Raw genomic sequence first — 22,446 nt, forward strand, 5'->3', positions numbered from 1 at the left:
ACTGTCAAAGCTTTTGTAAGCTACTGACAATAATTCACACAAAAGGTTTAATATGTAACTTCTGTATAATGGATTATTTTAAATTCGATCTGTAAATCTAGGATTTGAGACTCATTAGTAAAGTTCTTATGGACAGGTTATCTACCTGTGTTCCAGACATGCAGCAGTGTATTATAACTCATTATCCATGTTTGCCTCTATTCTGAATCGCTAGGTGTTTAGTCAAGTCTGAAAAACAGAGCAACAAAAAATGAGGGGTGGTATATGATACCCCTACTATATATATATATATATATATATATATATATATATATATATATATATATATATAAATAAAGATAACAAAGATAACAAAAATGGAAAGTGATGAAAGAGCACAAAGAAAATGACGCAATGCTCTTAAGCTAACTGAATATGACTCCTTCAAAGCCAACAGTATACAGTCTACTGTATGAGTTCAACACCAGAGAGCGAAGAGAGCAAAGACTCCCTGCACTCCCCCGACTCTCTCTTTAGCTCCGTACACTCTTCTCTCGTTCTCTTTGCTGTGAGTGAGGTGATGAATGTGTATGTCTATCTCAGTTTCTATTAATAGTTTGGTGCAGGGCTGGAGGTGTCAAGGCTGGGGAGGGATGAGATCTTTCACCCTCTCCCTTACGCTCTCATAAACATACAGAATAAAAGCATGCTACCACAGAGTCCAGATGTAGCCGAAGTGGGGTGTAGGTGGGGGTCTGTTGAACGAAGCAGAGAAGAGGGGGGTAGAGGTGCAGGACAAAAGCCTGCAGCAGAGCTTCAAACAGGGTACTGAGTGATTTACTACCCATATGACAGAAGCACAGCAGAGCTACACAAACACAGTGACGCACGAGTAATAAGACACATAGACTGTCAAACAATGACGCAACAGTTTTATCCCTGTGAGCAGTGCGGTCTAACGTGTAAGAGACGAACAGTAGGTTTGATGGAGAATACTACTACCAGCTACACACTGAAACTTCCTACCTCTTGAGTTGGTAGCCAAGTCGGCCACTTTCTGAAATGCATCTAGGAAGGCGGCCACGGCAACCACTGTCGCCCTAGAAGAAATGAGAAAGACAAAGGTTGATTTAAAATAAAATGACAAAAAAATGTACTAAAAAAAATGAACTGCAGCATACAAGTGATGGTAGTCAAAGACACAAACAAATCTGATCATTTTAAGATGAAAAGAGCCACCCAACAGGGAGACGTTAGTGCAGTCCAGCATAACCGATAACTCTCTGCTACGTTCACCATTAAAACAGTGGACATCACGTGTGCTGCCTCCTACATGCTCTACCCAGGCAGCTCTCTCGCCTAAACCGCGATCACTTCCTTTAGCGGACCCTTTCCTGCTGTGTGCTACATATGAGAAAGGACAACTGTGGAAAAATACCCCGAAATTCATGTGTGAAAATGGCATAAATGTGCTAGAGTATCCTGAACATATTGTTTAGTGTGTATTTAGGTTAAAACTTGAATGTGCCCTGCTGTGTGAGGAATGTCTATGCAATTACTTAAGAGACCACTGGAATCTGTCTGGCTCAGCAGAGCGGCTCTCGAGTTTGCCACACTTACAGGTCAATGAAAGGATCAATGGGATCTACCCTGTTCGGCTGTGAAATGGAAGAGCGAGTGTGCAACTTAAACCGGCGTTCCTGTCATCTTGCATCGCTTAGCAAAGTGCAAGTGCAGTATAAACTACCTTTTAATCGTGGCAGATTACAGAAAGGGCAAAATCCAGTGCATCATAAAAATGAATGGAAGTCTTGTGTTGATTACTTTCTGTTTTACTCACTACAGAAACTGTCTTCCTAGTACACCAACTTGATTGCCGACCTGGCTGTCCGGCAGACCAGCTGTTGTGCGTGCTCGCAGCAGGCGGCTTAACTGTCGAACCCACTGACAAGTTAACGTACTTCAGATCTCCCATTGATTAAGATCACAGGTATAAATAGATGAAAGGCTCTCGGTGTGGGCACGTGCATGTATGTGATATCAGATCTACCAAACAGAGACTAGGCAACCGCAATCAGTCATGCGTGCCAGACAAAGAAAGACAATTGATGAGAAATTTTCCACAGCACTCCCAGCCACAATAGATTGTTTGTTCTAACACAGGGGATGTTAATTTGTCAAATACTTGTTAACTTCCATGGGTGAAGACAAAACCTTCATAACACAACCTGGGAGTTTCCCACTAGGAACTACGTTTCACAACTGGAAAAAACAACAACACATAACTGATTACAGGACAGAACTGCAAAGTATTAATATTCCAAGAAAAATGTACTACAGAAATAGCAATAACACATCAGGGTTGTAGCCACCATCGTATAGTCAGGTTCCATCCATGTTTTTTCTGTTCATAAAGGCTTCTTCTTCTTTTGGATAGTCCCTCTAAGGGTCTTCTGCCACCATCTCATCCTATTCCTAGCATCCTTCTTTGTCATATGAACCCTCTGCAAGTCACTACATCCATGAACCGTCTCCATGGTCTTCCTCCTCTGTTCACCATCCCTCCTTTGTACAAGTCCAAATCATCTCAAACTTGCCTTCTTTAACTTTTTCTCCAGCAATAATAGGTGATACATTCAAATAAGGTTTTAGTGTCACTAATTAGACATCTGCACAAATATGAACTGTTGTCACAATGCCCCCCTACTTTTATTCTTTATCAATTTTTCCCATTAAACATTTTTACTTTACTTAACTTTGCTCCAGGCATTCTTTGGATATTACATTTCTGCATGGATGATGGTGACTGAAAGCATAATGCCTCAGGCTACGAATGGGCTGTCGCCAGCATGGAGGCATGAAAATAGATGTTTATCCAAAGACATATACAAGGCAAAGCTGAAAGGTTTTTGCACAACACACCTAAACCTCAATCAATCTGTCAGCAGTTGTGTTGCAGTGTGGGTAGTGCTGGATCCTGGATACAACAGGAAGAAACAATGAAGGAATAAGCTAATTAGAAAATCAACCCTGGTTCTACAGCATTGACTTGACACCGTTTGCTTTATGTCTCACAGTATTATCAGGAGCGCAATAATAAATCGTTTTCTATTAATACATATCTTTTGGGATAGAAGGAAACTGGGTTTCAATCAAGAACAAGTGATGGAAATAAATTCTGTTTCACATACATTCCTAATGCTGACTTACATATAGTGTGCATTTGTATCTCACTGTTTCAATAAAGTTGTTTGGAGATATCTCAGAGGGGCCTTATGCAAGGCTGACAGAAAGGAAAAGCAGACCAGATGATAAACAACCCTGATGCAAAGATTAGTCAGAGCAGGGCTGTTAGGTGCTAACATCCTTCAAAGGACAAAACTTTTTCTTTATCACTGCAAAAAAACTAATGCAATATTGCCTAACAAGTGTTGTGTTGTTTCAGAGCTGACCAAGAGATCCTGGGGTGTGTCCTGCGAATGGAAAAAGAAACATACGCGCAGGCAGACATAGATTCCTTTCTATTTCAAGCCCAGTGCGGGCACCAGAACAACCTCTAACTGATATCTGCCCCCACTAATTTATAACATGCACACATTGGTCTATGGATCATATTTTACGTGCATTTGCAGCAAAGTCAAGTTTAAGTCATTAATTCAAAGCAGACTTGTGCAAACACTGCTTTCAGCAACCCTGGCTCAAGACAACTTAAGTACAATATGTGGTAGTTAACCGTTACTTGTGATGATTATCTGCTTTTATCTGCTACATACTTTTGCAAGAAAATGCTATTAGTCTAGTTTTAACATTAATTCCAGCTCTGTGACCTTTTTGTGTTACAACACAAAGAAAATTGGTAACCCTAACCCAACTGGGAGGAGAACCTAGGGCCGATCCAGGACATGCTGGAGAGATTATGTCTTTTGGATACCTTGGGAATGCCTAGAAGAGCTGGATGAGGTGGCTGAGGAGAGAGAGGTCTGACTATCACTACTCAGAGTGCTGGTCCTGTGACACAGTCCCACATAAGGACTAGAAACGGATAAAATGGATGGATGATAAAAAAATAAAAAAAAAGTCTCAACATGCCAAAAATAAGACAGAAAAAAAAAATACAATAGTACAATAGTGACCTCACTTCTACCAATGGTCTTAAAATCTGCACACACCCCTGTTCTTGATTTAGCATAAATGACTTTAACATAACTATTCCAGAAGGCTTTGGTCAAGCCAATTCAAACTCCCTATACAGATTGACACAGTCCAGCAAAGTGCACTTTCTGACAATGATACATTCAGCACCACTGCCCTCACAGCCCTATTCTTAGTGCAGCAGAAACTGGAAAGAAACTGGAGCAAGTTTGAGTAGGAAGAGGGTCTGTTCAACTCAAATTGATAGCTCTTTATCAATAAATGAATCTATATACATATCCTACTGCTTATTTGAGCCAAGTAAGTTTTTCTAAAGATAGAAAAATAGTTCAAATCCAACACGAGCTGTCTTTTTAAGGTTTATGTTGGTCTCTTTCAACAGAAAATGAACTTAAAAGCAGACTGGTGGGGGACCGTATCAAAGTCCAGCTTGGACACAGCTGTGTCAACCTCGGTAATCCAAACAGACCAAACACTGACAAGTTAAAGGAGGACTGTCATTAGAAATCAGTTAGCCTATATTCCACCCTGCCTTCCTTCTTCAAAGCTCTGTTCTATACGCAAACACATGTGTATATATTTGTGCGTGTGTGTGTGTGTGTGTGTGTGAGAAACTCTTTAGAACCACAAAGAGCAGAGGGAAAAAAATGACAGAACTACCCGAACACTGTAATTGGTTGATTTCCTAGTTACTTCGTAGGGGAGAGGGGGGCAGAGGGGCTAAATTACAGAGTAGTCTGCCTTAGGGCATCATTACACACACAGACATATGCCGCTAACACCGCTGGCTAGTCACTTATCCAGGCCAAGGAGGGAAGGTGGGTGTGTTTGTGTCGTACTCTGCGTATGCGTTTGTGTGTATGTGCGCCCCTCTATGTAGTCCACTCCCCAAACAGATTACAGAGGACTGTGGGTTGGGGGTTGTGATGTAGTCAAAGGGGCTATTTTTGCATTTGTAATGGCTTGAGAGAGGCTTTAAAGGCAAAAGAATTAGTCTTATTTGTAGGTCACCATGAGCAATCCTGCACTTATTAGTGATCCAGCAGCAAGGGCATCATTAAAGGCACCCATATGCAACAACCACTGCAGACTGTAGCGGGTGTAGGCCAAGATTAATCAGAAACATTAAGTCTAAAATGATCCTGTGAAGGATGAAATGTTTTCTGAGAGCATCAACTGGCTCATCCTCACAGAGCTGTCCAACTGACACAATGACTATACATTACATGCCACGAAGAAGGCAAACAATCATCCAGCTACCACTAGTGTACTGAGACTAAATAAAAAGATCCTAGTGTAAACTCACTAGTGTAAACCCCACCCCAAGTCAAAATCAGCAGGTTTGTACTTTTACCAATGTTCGGAGACCCAGACACACAAACACTGTTCTGCTAAACAACCAGTCATTAGCAAAGAGGTCACAAATACTCCCCTGAGCCTTAGCATGCCAGGGTCACATATTTAACCCCTGAATGATGGAGACGCTTGAATAACATATCACCATTAATCAGCCCTAATAGTGAGAAAATGGACAAAGAGGACATGGAATTCCTCTTGGAAAGAATTGTTAAGTCACTGAGCCTTTATACAGCTGTCCCTGTTAGTCTGTTTGAGGACACGTGGACACTTAAATGGAAAGAAAAATGCCATGCACTGTTAATCAAAGAATAATTGAAACCACAGGACACTTGTGTTTGCAGAACCCAATGGACAATGAGCTTTTATTTCAGCTGTCATAAGTTATTGGACTGGTGACACGTGCCCACTTAAAAACTACTAGGAGAGGTGGCTGGGATTGGCATCCATTGTTAGAGGACGACTTGGAATAATAACGGCAAAAGGTGTGTAACTGTACAACAGAGGAATGTCCTAAAGACGGGAAAATGATGAAGAGGGAAATGTAAAAGACCCCTGTGCAGTATTGCTAATGGATGAGACGTTTGTGTAAATTCCATTGCTCATTCGTGAGGTACCATAGAAGTTACGCAATAGTGATTTGGGAGTCTATCCCATGACACATACATGTTAGAGACTGATATTGCTATAGAGCAATTCTTCAATACCCCATATTTTGCAAGCGAATCATCAGCTGTGTAAGTGATGAAGGCAAAAACCAGGATATATGTATTTATTCACTTAATTGTGCCATTGGCGTGCATGAGATATTATTATTATTAGACTAAATAATGTGTTGTTTTAGTTAATCAGCCCTGTGTTTATTATCCCACCTATCTGAATTTGCTCAAACGTCATCACAAATGCAACGATTAGTGATGTACTTGTTGTTAAAAAAAGATTGTAAACCCCGAATCTTTAGATTTTCGTATATATTATGTTTATTTTATCATCCCCTTGTGAATATGGTGTTATTCTCCGTTTGTTTGTCACATTCAGCACACAGATGAAAATATGCACCTGTTAAACCTCGCAATTTTGAAAAAGAAAAGGCTACAGTCTTATCATTAAACTGCACATGTCACGTTTTCATGTGTTGGTGATTAAGCTTGTGACATGGAAGCTTCAGAGAATGACACAGACAGGTAACAAATTTGAGGAAAAACCCAAACCCTTAGACCACCATAACAAGGGGATCCAGTGGGTCTGCTGTGCTAGTTCCTCTTGTCCATTTAGAGGAAATGGTCACAGCAATACAAAGATGTTCATGTGCAAGTAATCTCCTTTAGCCTGTAAAAATTTATAACCTGTTGTGATTAGTCTCGAGAATGATAATGCCCCCATCTATTAGGTTATGCAATATCTACCTCTATGAGTAAAAGACATAAAAACACACATACACATGCACAAAAACATGCTCTCACCTGAGCTGCGACTGCAGTTTGCCTGCCTTGGTGATAAAGTCCTCCCAAATAGGGTAGCTGCTCTGTGGAAGTAAAAAAAGAAAAAAAGACTCAATCATGACTGACTGACAAGATCTCATGACATGATCAGATTTCACTTTTCCCACAGTTGCATAAGAATTAAACCGATAAAGGTCATACTGATGCCTCACCTCACCTGCAGGGCTAAACAAATCTAAACCAAGGTTTAGGCTTCCCTATGCAACCAAACCCCAAAATAACACGTTTTTCCACCTTATCAACAGCAGACCTGAGGGTTTCTGGAAATAAATTAAAGCTAAAAATGAATCAATCAGTTGTATGCAAATGAAAATCATTGGCTCTCCCAAAAATCTGGCTTTCATTTCACCCATGTTTTGTTCAATATTTCCTGCACAGACACATTTAACTGAAAAACAGGAATGGGCTCAACGACGTCCTGCGCGTGTTAGATTTCAAAATGGGTCAGAGATGTCTTTTAGCTCTAATACTATGGTATAATGAGCCTGGTTCCCAATAGGGGGGCTTTAAATGTTTCCTAATTCAGGTCCCGGGCTGAAAATAGCTGAAGAGTCTTTTATCAAAACCATTAAAGAGACCAAGTGGCCTAATCCATCGTCAAGAGGAGCTAGTAAGGGAGCACAAGATAAAATGATGACTATAGCATGAGCACATGTTTGCCATTAATGTGTTACTACTGTCAGAGGCCTGAGGAATGTTATGTTATGCTGTCAAACTTTACACCCAAACACCATCCCTAGTCTCTACTACTCCTGGTAGTAGAGACTAGGGATGGTCTCTATCATTCTTTGAATAATGCAGTCACCCTTACATCACCTCTGCCCATCTTCTCTCATCGTGTCATCCTGGTCCCCTCTGCAAACCTCCTGTTGACTCTCTCTCTCTAAACATCACCAAGATCCTGCCATCACTCCTTAACAGATTAGGCTTACATACTGTGAAAGGTTACAGTAGGCAGGCATATCTTCATCAGCTGTGCCATAAAAGACAATGGGAATTTGAATCTTTTTTGTTTAGATTACTACGTGCATTTGCACATTTTTATTGGCACTACCTTGCAAGCAGAGTGGCCTGACAACCAAAAAAAAAAAAAAAATTCAGTGGAGCAGGGAGTGAGGCGTGAAGAAGGTCTCATAACAAACTTTCTGACTCCATCAGGCAGGCCATGTCAGAGCCTTCAGACCCTGTGGGTAGGTTTCTACACTGACAGCTAGGTCCCCGGGCATTCCATTAGGCAAACACAACAGCTGGGGAATCAGCTAATTGTCTCATCAGCCAAGTTCTGTCAAAAAATAACATCAAAACAAGACGCCCTAGTTTTGTGACTGCCCCAGTTAGCCTTTAATGTTGGTCACTACATCTGCTTCAAACTGGAGCAAATAAGAAGACTGCATTGAAACGTAACAAAACACATACCGCAAAAAAGCAAAACAAAAGAAGCAGGGCAATTTACATTATGGCCACACAAGCTGATAACCATCAAGTGAAAATCATTTTTCTATTCGTATAAATGCATACAAGAGGTTAGGGTTGATTTTAAGCTGAGATCAAAAGCCTGGCTCTAAGTGTAAGTTTAAACTTAGCTAACCAACCACGGCTCTCGTTTACCAGTTACCAGGCTGCTGTTAGGGGAGTCAAGTAGCTAGTTATGTTTTGGATGTGGCTCTTTGGTAAATTAAGTGATAGTGTAAAGTTTAAAAGGCTTACTTTCATGTCTCCGATAACAGTTTGAAAGAGTCCTCCGAGCGCGCTGCATTCCTTCTCGATAACAGCCTCCATTTTTCAGGACCAACTCCAGCGGTCAGTCCCGACTCCGAGAGCCGTTTTCACTTCACCTCCTCCGCTCTCCACGAAAAACACAAACTCTACACAACCCTAAAACTGATTCGTAAAAAAAAATCAAGGAAACCCGCGAGAAATAACGTCGACTGCTCTAGTAACTTTTATCGCGAGGAAACACTGGCCGTTTTATTCTGCTGAGGTGCACCGTAACTACTTCAAATCAAAAGAAGCTGTCGGGACGAAAAGAAATTTAAATCCCCCTCTCCCCTCCACGCCGCCCCGCTCATATCCATAACTGAAGCGCCAAGATACTGTTTGGAAGTCTGCCAATCGAAACGCATAAAATCCACGATGTTCAGCTGATAACGTTATTCCGCAGCTTGACAGGTAGCTTTAATATCGACACCCGAGGTTTGCCCTTACTTCACAACACTGAGAGGGAGAAAAAGCAGTAACGAGCCGTCAAGCCTAGCCGAAAGATACAAAAAGTGCACTTCCGATCGCCTGTTTGTCATCAAAATAAAGCATCAACTTACTGGAGGATCTAAGGTCATAGCTTGTTCGGCGTTGTAATTATATCATTAATAGACACAAATAACCAATCGAACATAATTTAAAATTGAATACTACGACCTGGTGGTAGCTCAAGGTTTTTATTTTTGGTTTTTATTGTGAAGTACCTACGAAGGAGTCTTGTTACTTCCGGTTTAGGCTGCTGCAGATGTGCAGGTGAAGTAACGCACGTTTACAAGTGACTTCTAGCGTATCCTTAAGCAAGTCTGATTTTGTTTGTTTGTTTGTTTAATTTTTAGTTCAAATAGCACAGAAACAACGACTGAACGTGTTATTTCAATGAATCAGAAACGTGTTTCAAAAATGTTTTATTTCCTATAAATGTAGTTTGACTTCGAAAATATTGAGACCGCAGTGATAAAGCAAATTATTTCAAAAATACATCATCATACATTCTTGTTGGTGCAAATTCAGTTGCTATTTAAACTGAACATAGTTTAGGATATGTTAATTTAGAAAAGTGACGCAACAAATCACAACAGTTTTATTAGCAAAGCACGACATCTAGTGGTCGAAATAAAAATCACAAGATAAAATCACCGCAAGGGACTTTATTAATCCAGGAGGGAAATATGCTGAATATGCTGTATTTCCATGCAGAAATTGCAGTTTACTCGCACTCATACTTTTTATTCAATACATCTTGAAAAGTTCATAATCATTCTCAACACAAAAGCTGATACATTTTGAAACATAGAGGACTTATATATGCATCCTGTAGTAGTAGAGTAACAGTGAAATCAAATATGTATAACTATGTATTAGAAAAAATATACTATAGCAACACTTTGTAAGATCCAGTAAGCCCTGTGAAATAATTCATCTCAAACAGATACAGGACAATGACTTGCAAAGGAAAGTACACCCTTTCAGTTATAATGTTTTGCATATCAGGTCATAATAAAAGTCATCTGATCCGTACCAGATCTTAAAATTAGGCAAATGCAGCCTCTGATGAACAAAAACACATATTACAACATATTACAGTGTGTCATTATTTATTCAGCTAAAACTAAGCTAAAAATGCAGAAGCAGTGTGTAGAAAAATTTTGTTACTGCTTCCATAGGAATTAATAGGAAACTAACAGCCAAGTGCTGCAAGTGTGGGAACCTCTGTAAAAGCAAAGGTTATGTCAGTTTACTGGTCTGGATGTGTGTTAACGTGATACCACAATGTTCTCAAGAGTGGATATGCCAGCAATTTCAGAGTGGGTCAAATTGCTCTACAACAATGTGAGAGACTGATAAAGTCATACAGAAACCTATTAGGTGAACAGTAATAGCTATTGGATGAAGGGAGCTTTTTTTCTCTACAAATTGCTTTTGTATTTTGACTTAGTTTTTGTTAAATAATTAATGGAACACTGTGACATGTCATGTTTTGTTCATCTGAGGTTGTATTTACCCAACGTTAACACCTGTAAGGCTAAATGACTTTTAATAATGTTCTATTATGTAGAATTGAATTTCTTTTTAAATATACTTGTATCTAAGGTAACTGGAACTGGAAATGTAATATTACGAAATAAAATAAAAATATCCGCTAATAATCACATCACAATTAGCTCTACTGATTAGGATTTTACACAAGCAGGGACATTTTTGTGTAGGTTGTAAATACAATAAAGCCTCGTTATTTTAGACTGAGAAACATTTTGCTAAAATATATAGATGGAAAAGATGGAGACAGAACTCCAACTGTCAGAGTGAGGACTTGGAGGGTTTCATACAGTTGAAAAGAGTCAAAACCAGCTTATACATGATAACTGAAACTCCCAGCAACAAGACTCGTGCGTTCATAAAACCCTGCACTGTAATTTAAAATGTTCTGACTTTGGCAACTCTTAATTACAATATTAAAAACCCCCAAAAACAAACAAACTGTTGACTGTGACAGACAAGTTAGTTTTATTTTTTTAATTTACGACTTTTATTTGTTGCTCTAAAATGCATTTAAAATATCAAACAATCAAAAACATATTAATTTAACACTATTTTAAATTAACAATATGTTCCAGTTACCTAACACAAACAAAAGTATGCAGCAAAAACAAATCATAAATCACGTACCGAGTAAGATAGTTATTCATTTAAGCGGTTTAATAAGGCATCAACACAATTAAGTATTAAGGTCAAATATTAAAACATTCTATTTAAAATATACTTTTTAACAAAAATTAATGAACAGGTTAAATTATTGATTTTATTTATCTGTAAGTCACTGAAGTCAGCTACATTACCAGTAATGACCAAGTCTGCAGTAGGTTACAATATTTTGAAAAACATTCAATCAAAAATATTAAGACATTCAAACACCAGATCCACCTTCATTTTAAGCCACATGAACATTTCATGACAGCAGTGTTAAAATCAGAGTTCACAGCGCCTTAGCACCAAGGTATGTCAGCGACACTGGGATTAAGAATATGCCTGCTGTTTGTAGTCTGTGAAACATATTGTGCCATCAAAGTAATCTAATCTAATATTTGTAATGGAACTAAAAATGGGAATTGTTTCTTCCAGTGAAGCAGTGATTTAGAAACTGGGACATTATCTGTTTGCTTAACGTAGCAGGGAGGAAAACAAAACTCGAGCATCATTTGAATTATTTTAATGACCCTCACTAGTTTCACAGTCCTGTGCAATATAACCACTCACAGCGTTCCTTATCTTCCCATATCAATTTTGAGTGATTAGCATCAAAAGTTGCAAAACTCTCGGTTAATAAATCAAATCTATACGCTGATAACGAGCCCTATAAGTACCGTTCTTTATCCATGTCCTCAAAATACCTTTATCAGCCCTGTGTGAATTTACGTGAATTTCGTGATTTCGATATCTCAAAATAAATTACTGCAGAAACATTAACATCCAGACATCTTGCCAGATGTTTTGTCTGAGGCTGAGAATTTCGTCATCTATATTTTTCCACCGTAGCTTTGATGTGGTGATCACTTTCTGACAAGAGCGTCGTAATAGGAAATAACAGTGTGCGCTTTGCCGAACTCAGTAGCAGAGCTCTCTAAGGAGCACTGCACAATGTGGCTCATGTTTTAATACATGTCGAAGTTATGAAGCAGGAAGTTGGAAAATCAAGTTGTGTCCATTTTCGCAGTTACTTCCTCCACCTCTTGAAGCCCATCACCATACTGCAGCCATAGCATAGTGTCACCACAAAGGCAAATATCTGGGACAGAGAAGAAAGGGGGTTAACCAACATTATGGCCATTATGGAACTACCAAGCCAAATATTATAGCCTGGCAGTTCCAGCTAAAAGCTGGGCACAACAGATGCTCTTTTCTCTTTATAAAACATGACACATGCTTTCACGTTACCAAGAGCTGTATGCAAAAATCTAAATGCAAACCACAGGCTGTATGTAAAAGGTGGACAAAGTCACCATGACAGCACTCACTGGTTAGTGAAGAAGTGTTGAGAAGCCTCAAACTGAGCATTTTCTCTGTTGTTGTACTGAGGTTTTGAACCCAGACATGGTGAGCAAGGAAACACGGCATGATGACAGGCTAGTGTCTTTATCCTGCTTTTCAAGCCTAATGGGACCACAAGGTCATAAGGTGGCAGATCAAAGGGGCTGAGGACCACTTCCTACAGACTTCTATACAGACAGGCATCTATGTGAAACCAGAGGAATTCCCCCCTGCTGGCCATTAGAAAGCGACTGACTTAAGAATGTTCGTCTTTTATATACAGTCTATGTCCAAAACCAAAGCAGCAAGGGGTAATTATAATGAATGGACCTTCTGTAAAACCACATGTACTGTTGCTGGCAGTCGTGCAACTATATTATAACTAGTGCTGTCAAAATTACCGCATTAACACAAATTAATCCGCCATCACGGTCAACACGATTAAAATTTTTATCGCAATTAACGCATCTGGAGTGCAGGATGACTCAAAATCCCTTAAGTGTTTCTGTCAATGCATTTGTCGGGCAGTTTGTCCAAGCAGAGTTACCTTCGCACATGCGCAAATGGGCAGTTGATCTGGTAGTGATGGGCAGCTGAAGGTGATAAACGCACACTGGCCCTCTCGATGGGAAATTTGAGTATTAAAAAATAACAAGACGGAACAGTCGACCGACACAAAGTATTATGCATATGCACATTGTGCAGGAAGGAATTTTCTTTTCACCGAAGCACTTCCAGCTTAAAATATCACATTGACGCGAAGCATATGTTAGTCGGGGATGCTGCTAGCACTTTGGCTAATGCGTCACCCAGCTGCAACAAACCACTCACGGAGCATCGGGGACTCAGTAAGTCTACCTCGGACATATTGACTGACGCAATTGCCAAGTGGATTGCAACAAACCTCAGACCTATTAAAATTGTTGAGAACACACGCTTTACATAGCTTTGGTTCCTCGTGTCAAGGACTTGAAGGTCCTCCCCAAAAGTCTTTGTGTTTATTCTGCATTTACTTCATTATGTTGCATAAATGTCAGTTACAAGCTTAAATATAAAGTTAATTGCAATTAGGCTATTGATCAGGTAATTGCGATTAATTACAGAAAATTGTGCGATTAATTAGTTAATCTATTGACAGCACTAAATTACATTTTTTTTAATCTTTCAACAACACTTGCAATATCAGAGACTGAATGTGACAACATATACAGGACTTACCGTGGCTACCACATTAATATTGTACTGCCTGCCATCCAGGAATGTCAAAATATTGCCGCGAGGTTTCAATATGCATGCGGTTTGGTTTGGTAGAATCTTGATGGCAGCTGCTGTTGTTGCTGCCTCCAACACAAAGGCGGCAAAGTAAAAGAGGAGAGCTATGAAATGGTAAAAAAGATCCTGAGAAAAAGAAGAGGAAACACATTATGCACTTTTAGCTTTCAGGGATAAACAACTACAGGCAAGAGTTTTCTTTTTTTCTTCTTTTTTTTGATAAAATTGTTGAACAGCTTAGATTTCATTACTCGGTCCTTATGCCAGTACATGGGAATAAATAAAAGCCCAACTTGCACAACAGTGTTCTAGTCACCGTGGCCTCTTGCACTTTGGAATATATATCAAATTATATTGACAAAGAGAGGCATACAAGACGACGCAAGAAGTGATTTAAACTAGTGCAGTGTAAAGATGTTTAATGAGAGTTTGTGCTGCCGACTCGGTGAGCCTCGTGGATCTACAGGCAGGTCTTTGTTGTGTTTTAGTGTGAGCTCATCATCCATGTCACTCATTGTTCAGATGAAAACAAACAACACCACAAGCCGCTCTTGGGGCGGGGCTCAGAGCCTCAGGCCAGCGTGGCTCTGTCTGAGAGCCCAGACTGGACACAGACATGAGTCCTTTATAATCACAACACAAGAACAAGGCACAACTTCTGGCATTTTTACTTATATTTAAACATCATAACATAGTTATTGCACTAATTAAACTTTTTTTGGCTTCCTTTGCTGTGATTTATATGTTTTACTTCAATTCGAATGCTCAATGTTTTGATCCAGTCTTGGGTAGCATCTTCAGTCACATGTCTTGAAGCTTTGCTCATTTCACTTTAAAGCGATTGAGTGATTGTAAAATGAAGAAGTTATCTTATCTCAGTGGATCTCAGTGGGCCATATAAAGTGATGCATAACCCAACAAGGGAATCCATAAATCCTGCGAGAGTCAGGGTAAAAAATGATACATTTGTGAACATTGCATTGCCTTTTGTCATTGATTCAAAGCCCTATAATGTCTTGTGTCATTTTCCGAGTTCTCTAGTGTGCTAGAAATGTAAAAGATTTGAACAGTTCACAGATGTGACCGAATATCTACAACAAAAACAAACGAATGAACATTACACAATTTACCTGCAGTCACACTGACAAAGCCTATTAATTTAGATGCAATAAAGGAGACTGTACTCAACAGCTAGCTCAACCAGCTAAACAGAAAACCGACAACAGCTGTGATACGTATATTAGTCTATTGTAATATAACAATGTGCAATTGTCTAAACAGGTTTACTGACTCAACTTTAAGAGGGGAGTCTTTATTTGATATGTAGAAACTTCAATGCACCAGTTTGCTAAAATACCGTCTATGCAGTAAAACTGACTGGATTGCAGTTTTCCCACTTAAACAGATCTCCAGTGCGCATGCCACAAACACACATTAACCAGTGGTTAAATTTAACCCACTGGCTTGCCTTTCTTTTTAAACTAAATTATTCCATTTACAGGTTCTTTCAGATCACTGTCTGCTATCTCATAGCAGTTTATGATATGTGACTTTGCTGCTTTTCCAGATTGAGTCAGAGCCTCTCTGATTTACTTATCGCACACCAAACCTTGGTAAATATTTAAATATTTCATTTGAGTGCATTATAGAGGGGGCTCAAAATGAATGTGCAAGTTGGCATGTTTAAAAGAGGATGCTAGGAATTGGGTGATGCGGAGGCAGGTGATCTTTTGTGGCGACCCCAAAAGGGACCAACCGAAAGAAAAAGAAGATGACAGACAGGAAGCTTGACAAACTAATCTATCAACAGCTTACCAAGAAGTTCCAGTCAGTATTGATGCGGTCAGCCAAACCAGTGATGAGGAGAGCGAGGTAGGCGGAGGAGAAAACGAAGGTGGTTACAGACACAAACATCACCCACCCCTGCAGCAGGGGCACCGGCACATTGGACGACGCCACCAGGATCCATACTAGACCACCAAATAACTGGGGACACACACAAGAACCTGCATTAGTGACGGACGCAGTTATTCCTAGAGCTGGGCGATATATCGAGTTTTTTAAAAATATCGATATATTTTCATACGAGATATAAGATGTGACAACATCGTTTATATCGATATAGTCTATGTTACGTTATAATTATACTTGTGGAGCCGCAAGTTTGCCTCTTTCGTCCATTTTTGTCTCTACGCTGCGTTACTGGGCCTCGCCTCTCCTTCACTGAGCACAACTCCCCCTCCCCCATAGCTTCACCTGCAGGCAACGACAAGATGAACACGGCAAATCTCCGTTAACGAGTTACCGCAAATTAGCATTACGGCTACCGTAATGGAGCATCGCGGAGTAATACGTACTGTGCTTCAACGTAATATTACCGTATTGTGTGTGTGTGTGTATAAGGACCATAAATGGCACCTGTTAAGAGACACGGTTACAAAGAGGATTTCAAACTCCAGGCTGTCAGTCACGCAGTAGAAGTTGGGAACAGAGCAGCTGTGAAATCTGTCTGTCTTTGTTATTATGCTCAGCGTCTTTTAGTTTACATTTTGACTGCACAATTGTGAGCTTTTTGTTATGCACAAAAACAACATTGTGTTCTTTTATTTATGGAGCATTATTATTTAATAAATGCTGATAATTTATTTTTGAGTAATTTCTTCATGTACATCTGTGCTGTATGTTAATAAAAGTGCCTGATTGACATCTGGGACACAGCTTTGACTAAACTCTCTTTTTGTTCTTACCATATGGCTTAAAAAAATTATATCGAGATATATATCGTATATCGCCATCCAGCTAAAAAAATATCGAGATATGAATTTTGGGTCATATCGCCCAGCTCTAGTTATTCCTATATTTTTTTCACTGCATTAGCAAGGCTGCTTTGAATGAGCCTGCTTCTATCTACTATCTCATCTACTTGCGTCACAGTGTGCAAATTCCTTAGACCATTTTCTTTTAGAGGTAACATGAGGGCAGCGAGTCAGCAAAACATATTATTTTATACTACTGCATCAGCCTGTGCATTCTTAAAAGTGATTTAAATGATATTGTAATGTTCTTTTGAAACACACCCTGAGGCTACAGTCAGTTTTGTTTCTTGACAAAAGCAATCTGTTTTATTGTTTTCAAGGTACAGCAAGTTTTAAAGCAGACTATGAGGATGCATATGTTGTTGCTGCTTGGAGCATTTGGATACCGATCGGCAACAGAATGTAAGTCAAACTGCCATAGCTACAATGACTCATTCTGGAGAAAGACTAGCGTTGATAATGACAAGTTTTATTCAGTGGAAACACCTTTAGCATTAGCAAAGTTTGATATCAGTCACAAGAAAAAATTGGCAGACTGAAGGAGCGTTTAATAAGGCTGTATCTGCGACAGACAATTAGTAAAATAACCACCAAGATTAGAGGACGCATGTAAAGGTGGAGTTGAGGTCACCTTGCCGAGTTATAGGATGCATTTCACTGCTGGCACTGCAGATGCAAACAAGAAGTTATCTGCTCACTTATTAAAGTCTTAAAGTCATAAATAGTTCGTAAGGAGATAACGCTCGTAGACCAGCAGAGTTACAGAGCTGCTGGTAAGGAAACACCGTGACGAAGAGTCACAGTGCGTAGCGCTGACAACGACACTGAGAAAGAAAAAAGGGAGAGAAATGGGAGGAAAAAAATTCTACAAATAAATGTCTAACTGGACTTTAACTGCAAGAATCATCAATTATTAATAAAGACAAAGTGACTATATACACACACACACATTGAGGTCACTGATAAATGTACGAATAAAACCAACAGGTGCACCTTTTGTTCGCTCTCTCCTTTCTAAATATAAAAACAACACTTACTATTTCTAAACAGAGGAGGGCTCCGGAATAGGTCCTCAACACGCCCGGTCCCAAAGGTAAAGTAATAGTTGCCGTTGGAAACGAGGTGGCAGCGGGGTTGACAGCGGGGTTGACAGCGGGGTTGGCGGCTGGTTCCGACATCTCTCCTGTTTCTGTCTGCCCCCTTTCTCTTTCCCCCTCTCTCTCTCGCCCTCTTGTCTCCCACTAAAAAGAGCCCGTTAAACAAAGGACCGTGACAGCGAGAGAAATTCCTCAGGCGTCATATATCCCCAGAACAGGTCGGACAGGTGCTGGGGCCACTCCCTGGAAGACCGCGCTGCGTTCAAGGACATCACGGAAGCTTGTGCGCCCAGAGCCAATCTTTCACTGGAACGCCTGAACTCCAAAACTGACTATTTGATTTATTTTGAAAACAAGATTTGGGTTATACATGCAGTGGTTCAAGCTGAATAAAAACTTTTACTAGTATCACAACTACTACAACTAATAATAAAAATAATAACAGTGAATTAATCTCACAGTCCGGGCAACAAATCACTTATTTTAAAGGGAAGTGTACAGTTCTAACTGATATGTATACGCTACGAATAGCTATATTAAGAACAGAAGATAGAACACAAATAATCCTGTGATCCAGCTTTGAATTATTACTTTGTGAGGCTCGGGATACACAGTAGCTTTTGCCCAGAACAAGTAAATGTATTTATTCATATACAAAAGACTGACAAGTGGGTTTGACTCAATAGTAAAAGAGCTACTGTTATGTCCGATTTCTAGTTGCATTTAAGTTAGTACTGACTTTCAGAAAGGTCATAAAATGCTCAAGGGTGTGTAGCCTGATGATGATACAACCATAGATAGGTCACTCCTTTATTTCTTTAGTTTGTTCATCTGGCTTTTAAGCTCTCCACACCCTCATTGTCAATTTCACATATCTCTGCTGTTATTAACGAAGGTAAAGGTTAACGCTCTTATTGCGATTTAGATAAATCTAACGCAAATTGAAGGCAGCAATTTAACACAACGCTGAATCGCTCTGTTGGAGCGCTTTACTCCCTCTGTGTGAACGGCCACAGGCAGGCAGACACCACAGCTATTAGAGTATTAGGGAGAGGCAAAAATCTGATAGCTGGAGTCATGACTAGACACTCACTAATCCGTGTTACAAAAGAAATATGGGCTAAGAAGCAGTAGTGCAGGTACTGGTTAACCTTCATAGTGCAGGAGGAAAGAAGCTTTAAAAGTAAATATTAGTTTAAGCAATGACGTAAGAACCAAAGAGATAAAAGCACTGATTTCTAAACCGACACACACTTGCTTGTAGTAAGTGTGTCTGAAAAGATGAGTGTTGAGGAGTAATTTGTTGAAATTGGTGGATCACAAGGTTGTTATTATCAACTGTGGATGAAAAGAGAAGGTTCTTTTGAAAAGCCACTGTTAATGATTAGCCAGGGTTTGTGTTATGTGAGCCAGCACTGATATGACCTCTAAAAAGGCACTATTCACTTCAGCTTGACTCACAGAAGCAGTATGGCCCGAATAAAATTTAGTAATCGAATATGAAAAGTAGGGAAGGCATTTAAAAACGAATCATCTGTAAAGGTTTACTTAGTTATGTAATGTGTAATTAATGAGACATAAAATAAATCTACCATTTGCCGGTGCTATTGTTTGCTTTAGAAGTAGTGGAAGAAGATATAAAGGATGTTCTTTAAATCAGAAATGACAAAAAAAAAGCAGGGACAGTTAATTTAAATATTGTTGGGGTTTTTTGTTGTTGTTTTTTACTACATAAATCCCCTTTACACAGTTAAAATAGATGCACCACACAATATTATAAAAATGCCATGACAACATACAGTCACATATTAAGTAATTATTAAAAGTTTTTTATGGCATTGGTTTACAGTTTATAAGCGGTTGCTCAAGTTCAATATTAGGGTGACATCATCAGGAATAATCTCCGAAATGATGACGATGATAGACGTGTACAGATTATCACGGATCTGGGTCATTTTGACCCAGCATTTTCAGGTATTTTTCTGTATTATTGTTTATGTTCTGATTCTTTAGTTATCGTGTTTTGAATATTATAAATCTATGTTTCAGTTTTTTCTGGTTAAGGGCTTATTTCTTAGGTTTGCTTTTGTGCCCTCGTGTTTAGTGTAGGTTCAGTTCAGTGTCAAGTCTGCGTCTTTGTGAATTTTTTCTTGATTCCTGTTTTACTTTGAAGGTCCATGTCTTATGTCAGTGTAGGGGAGACCGGGGGAAATTGTAAACATTTTTGACATTTCTGTCTGTAGCTTGGAGCTCTTTTAAGGTAGTGGATTCAAAATGTAATGCAAAGTATTTACATGTCTCTGCTATTTTCTCTGAAAATAAATATTTATGTAGCTATGTGCGTGTGACACAATGCAGAAATCGAGCTTTTGAACATATTCCAACAAGACAAATTATGGAATTTTCAACAAGTGAATATTTCATTAATTTTGGTTGGCCTTCTTTGAGTTTGGCCTCGTTGACTCAGTGGACATTGTAACCTATAACTCTTGCACCAACTTTTGAACATAACAATGAAGCTGAAAAAATGTAGTTGTGCACCAGCTTCATCAACTGAACTATGCGTGTTTGTGTCAAGTTTCTAATCTATCAGAATCACAGTGGTGACAGACGTATGGCACTCCTGCAGTGCAGTCCTCATGAGCCCACAGTGTACAGGTCAGGCACTTAACCCAAGCTTCTTTGGGGTTTGAGTTATTGAAGTTTTCCATGCACACAATACAGAAATTCTCATCAGCGTCTGAGGAATTTGTGTTGTCCTGTTCAGTGTTTTTCATTTTCAGATTTTTCTTTCGCGATGTTAAAAGCTTGGATTGTTTTAAGTTTGTCAGAGTGGATTTGCCTTGTTTCTGGCACAGCCTCTTCTTTGGGAAACGTATTTTCCTCCTTCTGTGGCCTGCTTCAAGGGCCACCTTGACTGGTGTATCAGTGAGTCTTGCTGTTTGTTTCCTTTTTCTTCCCGCTAAAAGGGTTTTTCTTGGTCCAGCTTTTGCATATCTTCAGTTAGAAGACTGCAGATGTGAGGATCTGGAGGAATGGTCACGTCATCAGCTGTAGGACTGGTGAGATAAGCCGCAAGAGGAGCGGACTGTTGGTCAGCTGGAGAAATGTCTGTATGGAGAGTTGGAGAAGGACGATCTGTGACCTGTGATGGAGCAAAGTCACTTTGCTCAAGTATGTTTGGATTGTATAGCCAAATTCCATAGCACTGGAATTCAGCTTGTATAGTCTTTGGTGTAGCTGCTGCTGGAAGTGCAGTTCTGACAAGACCTGGTATTTCATATATTGTCACGGTCTTTCCTGGATTCATTCTCATCCAGCAATTACTTGCACTGTTCATCATCTTTTTCAGTGGGCCATAAACACTCCTGTCAAGTGGTTGGAGTTTGTGACTGCAGTGAGGGGGGAATGTGAGCATCGCAATTCCATTGCGATGTCCATGAGAAGAATTACTTTTTTTAAACGGCTGACCTGGGTGTGGTTTGCAAAGTGCTTCAGAAAGATGAGGAAATCTGTTTCTTGCATCCATCCTGATTTATTTCCACTACCATTACTGCATAACGTATGCGTGGGAACACAAACATTGGAGGAATTGTGTTGCCAATGGCATTAACCACATATACAAAGATGACCAGTGAACCTTTCTCTGCTGATTTCATTGCCCCAACTTGTTTAGTGCCACATTTTGCAATCACTCTGGCTAGGGTTTGCACAGTTGTTATGCCAGTCTCATCAGTATTCCATATGTCATTTGCAGTTAAGGTGTCTCTTTAGAACTTCATCAAATCTTCTGAAAAACATTGCTACATTGTATTTATTAAAATTAGTGGCCTGTGCCAGACTTGTAGCCTCAGCACTTCTAATGGACAAAGTTGGATTTCTTTTCATGTAGGCTGAGAACCATTCTGGTCCAGCCCTCCAGAATTAGTCCCATGACTTTGGATATTTGCATCCATGTTTCACTGCAAGCTGATATGTCAGTTCTTTTACCTGTAATTTTAATCACGAAATATGTTTGTATTTCTAATATACTATATTTTAAATTGTCACTATTACAAATTTCTAACCTTCCCCTGCCTTATCCTTTATCAATTCCTATCTGCTTACCTCACGTGGAGATAGTCCATAAAATGCATCTGCAGCCCTCATCACGTATTATGTTAATTCTTTCTCTTATTTATCAGTGAAGACCATCTTTCCACCATGGTATCCTACTGTGGGAGTCCCCTTAATCCCTGCTCTTCCAGCTTCTTCCTCTCCTTACAAAATCAGTGCAAACTGACATTGCAAATGCCATACAATTTTGCCACAGATCTGTTGGGCTTTCCCTGATTTCTAACATCATTTGATGCTCTCTCCAAAATACTGAGAGGCACCCCTCGGTCAGTCTTTCTCTTCCACGACCTCGACATACTGCAATTCAAAGAAAACAGTTAAAGTAATAGTGGTGTAAGTTGTAACATTTGCATTATTGTTACAATTAACCCA

The 22,446-nt window shown here is 39.6% G+C and overlaps 2 protein-coding genes across 6 annotated transcripts in view; both read right to left on the minus strand.

The window, feature by feature from the left end:
• Positions 1 to 9,223, minus strand: part of LOC146622560 (protein MTSS 1-like) — a 45,687-nt gene extending 36,464 nt beyond the window's left edge. For 3 of the 5 annotated variants that reach the window (XM_085366274.1, XM_085366276.1, XM_085366273.1), the window contains exons 1-3: positions 8,697 to 9,223; positions 6,951 to 7,012; positions 1,006 to 1,079 (exon numbers count right to left, since the gene is read on the minus strand). In XM_085366274.1, the coding sequence (XP_085222400.1) occupies positions 1,006 to 1,079; positions 6,951 to 7,012; positions 8,697 to 8,768 (208 nt within the window). In that variant the 5' untranslated portion in view covers positions 8,769 to 9,223. The remainder of the gene's footprint in view (positions 1 to 1,005; positions 1,080 to 6,950; positions 7,013 to 8,696) is intronic. The other 2 variants (XM_085366278.1, XM_085366277.1) reach the window with 1 other exon arrangement.
• A 2,267-nt stretch (positions 9,224 to 11,490) lies between these two features.
• Positions 11,491 to 18,190, minus strand: mal2 (mal, T cell differentiation protein 2). The gene is made up of 4 exons (XM_085365233.1): positions 17,899 to 18,190; positions 15,861 to 16,031; positions 13,992 to 14,171; positions 11,491 to 12,531 (listed from the first exon to the last, which is right to left on the minus strand). The coding sequence occupies exons 1-4, from the start codon at positions 18,037 to 18,039 to the stop codon at positions 12,460 to 12,462; spliced, it is 564 nt and encodes a 187-aa protein (XP_085221359.1). The 5' UTR covers positions 18,040 to 18,190; the 3' UTR covers positions 11,491 to 12,459.
• Positions 18,191 to 22,446: the final 4,256 nt, after the last annotated feature.

The sequence above is a fragment of the Diplotaxodon limnothrissa genome, linkage group LG11, assembly GCF_057381915.1.
Source record: "Diplotaxodon limnothrissa isolate DT_005_m linkage group LG11, D_limnothrissa_male_GT1.1, whole genome shotgun sequence".
Lineage (NCBI taxonomy): Eukaryota > Metazoa > Chordata > Actinopteri > Cichliformes > Cichlidae > Diplotaxodon > Diplotaxodon limnothrissa.

What these genes read in the sequence shown, in the direction of transcription:
- mal2 (XM_085365233.1), bottom strand. Translation starts at nt 18,039, where the DNA reads ATGTCGGAACCAGCCGCCAACCCCGCTGTCAACCCCGCTGTCAACCCC. An exon ending in CCCTCCTCTGTTTAGAAATA is followed by an intron (nt 16,032 to 17,898) that starts GTAAGTGTTGTT and finishes GTGTGTCCCCAG; the next exon opens with TTATTTGGTGGTCTAGTATG. An exon ending in ATACTGACTGGAACTTCTTG is followed by an intron (nt 14,172 to 15,860) that starts GTAAGCTGTTGA and finishes TCTTTTTCTCAG; the next exon opens with GATCTTTTTTACCATTTCAT.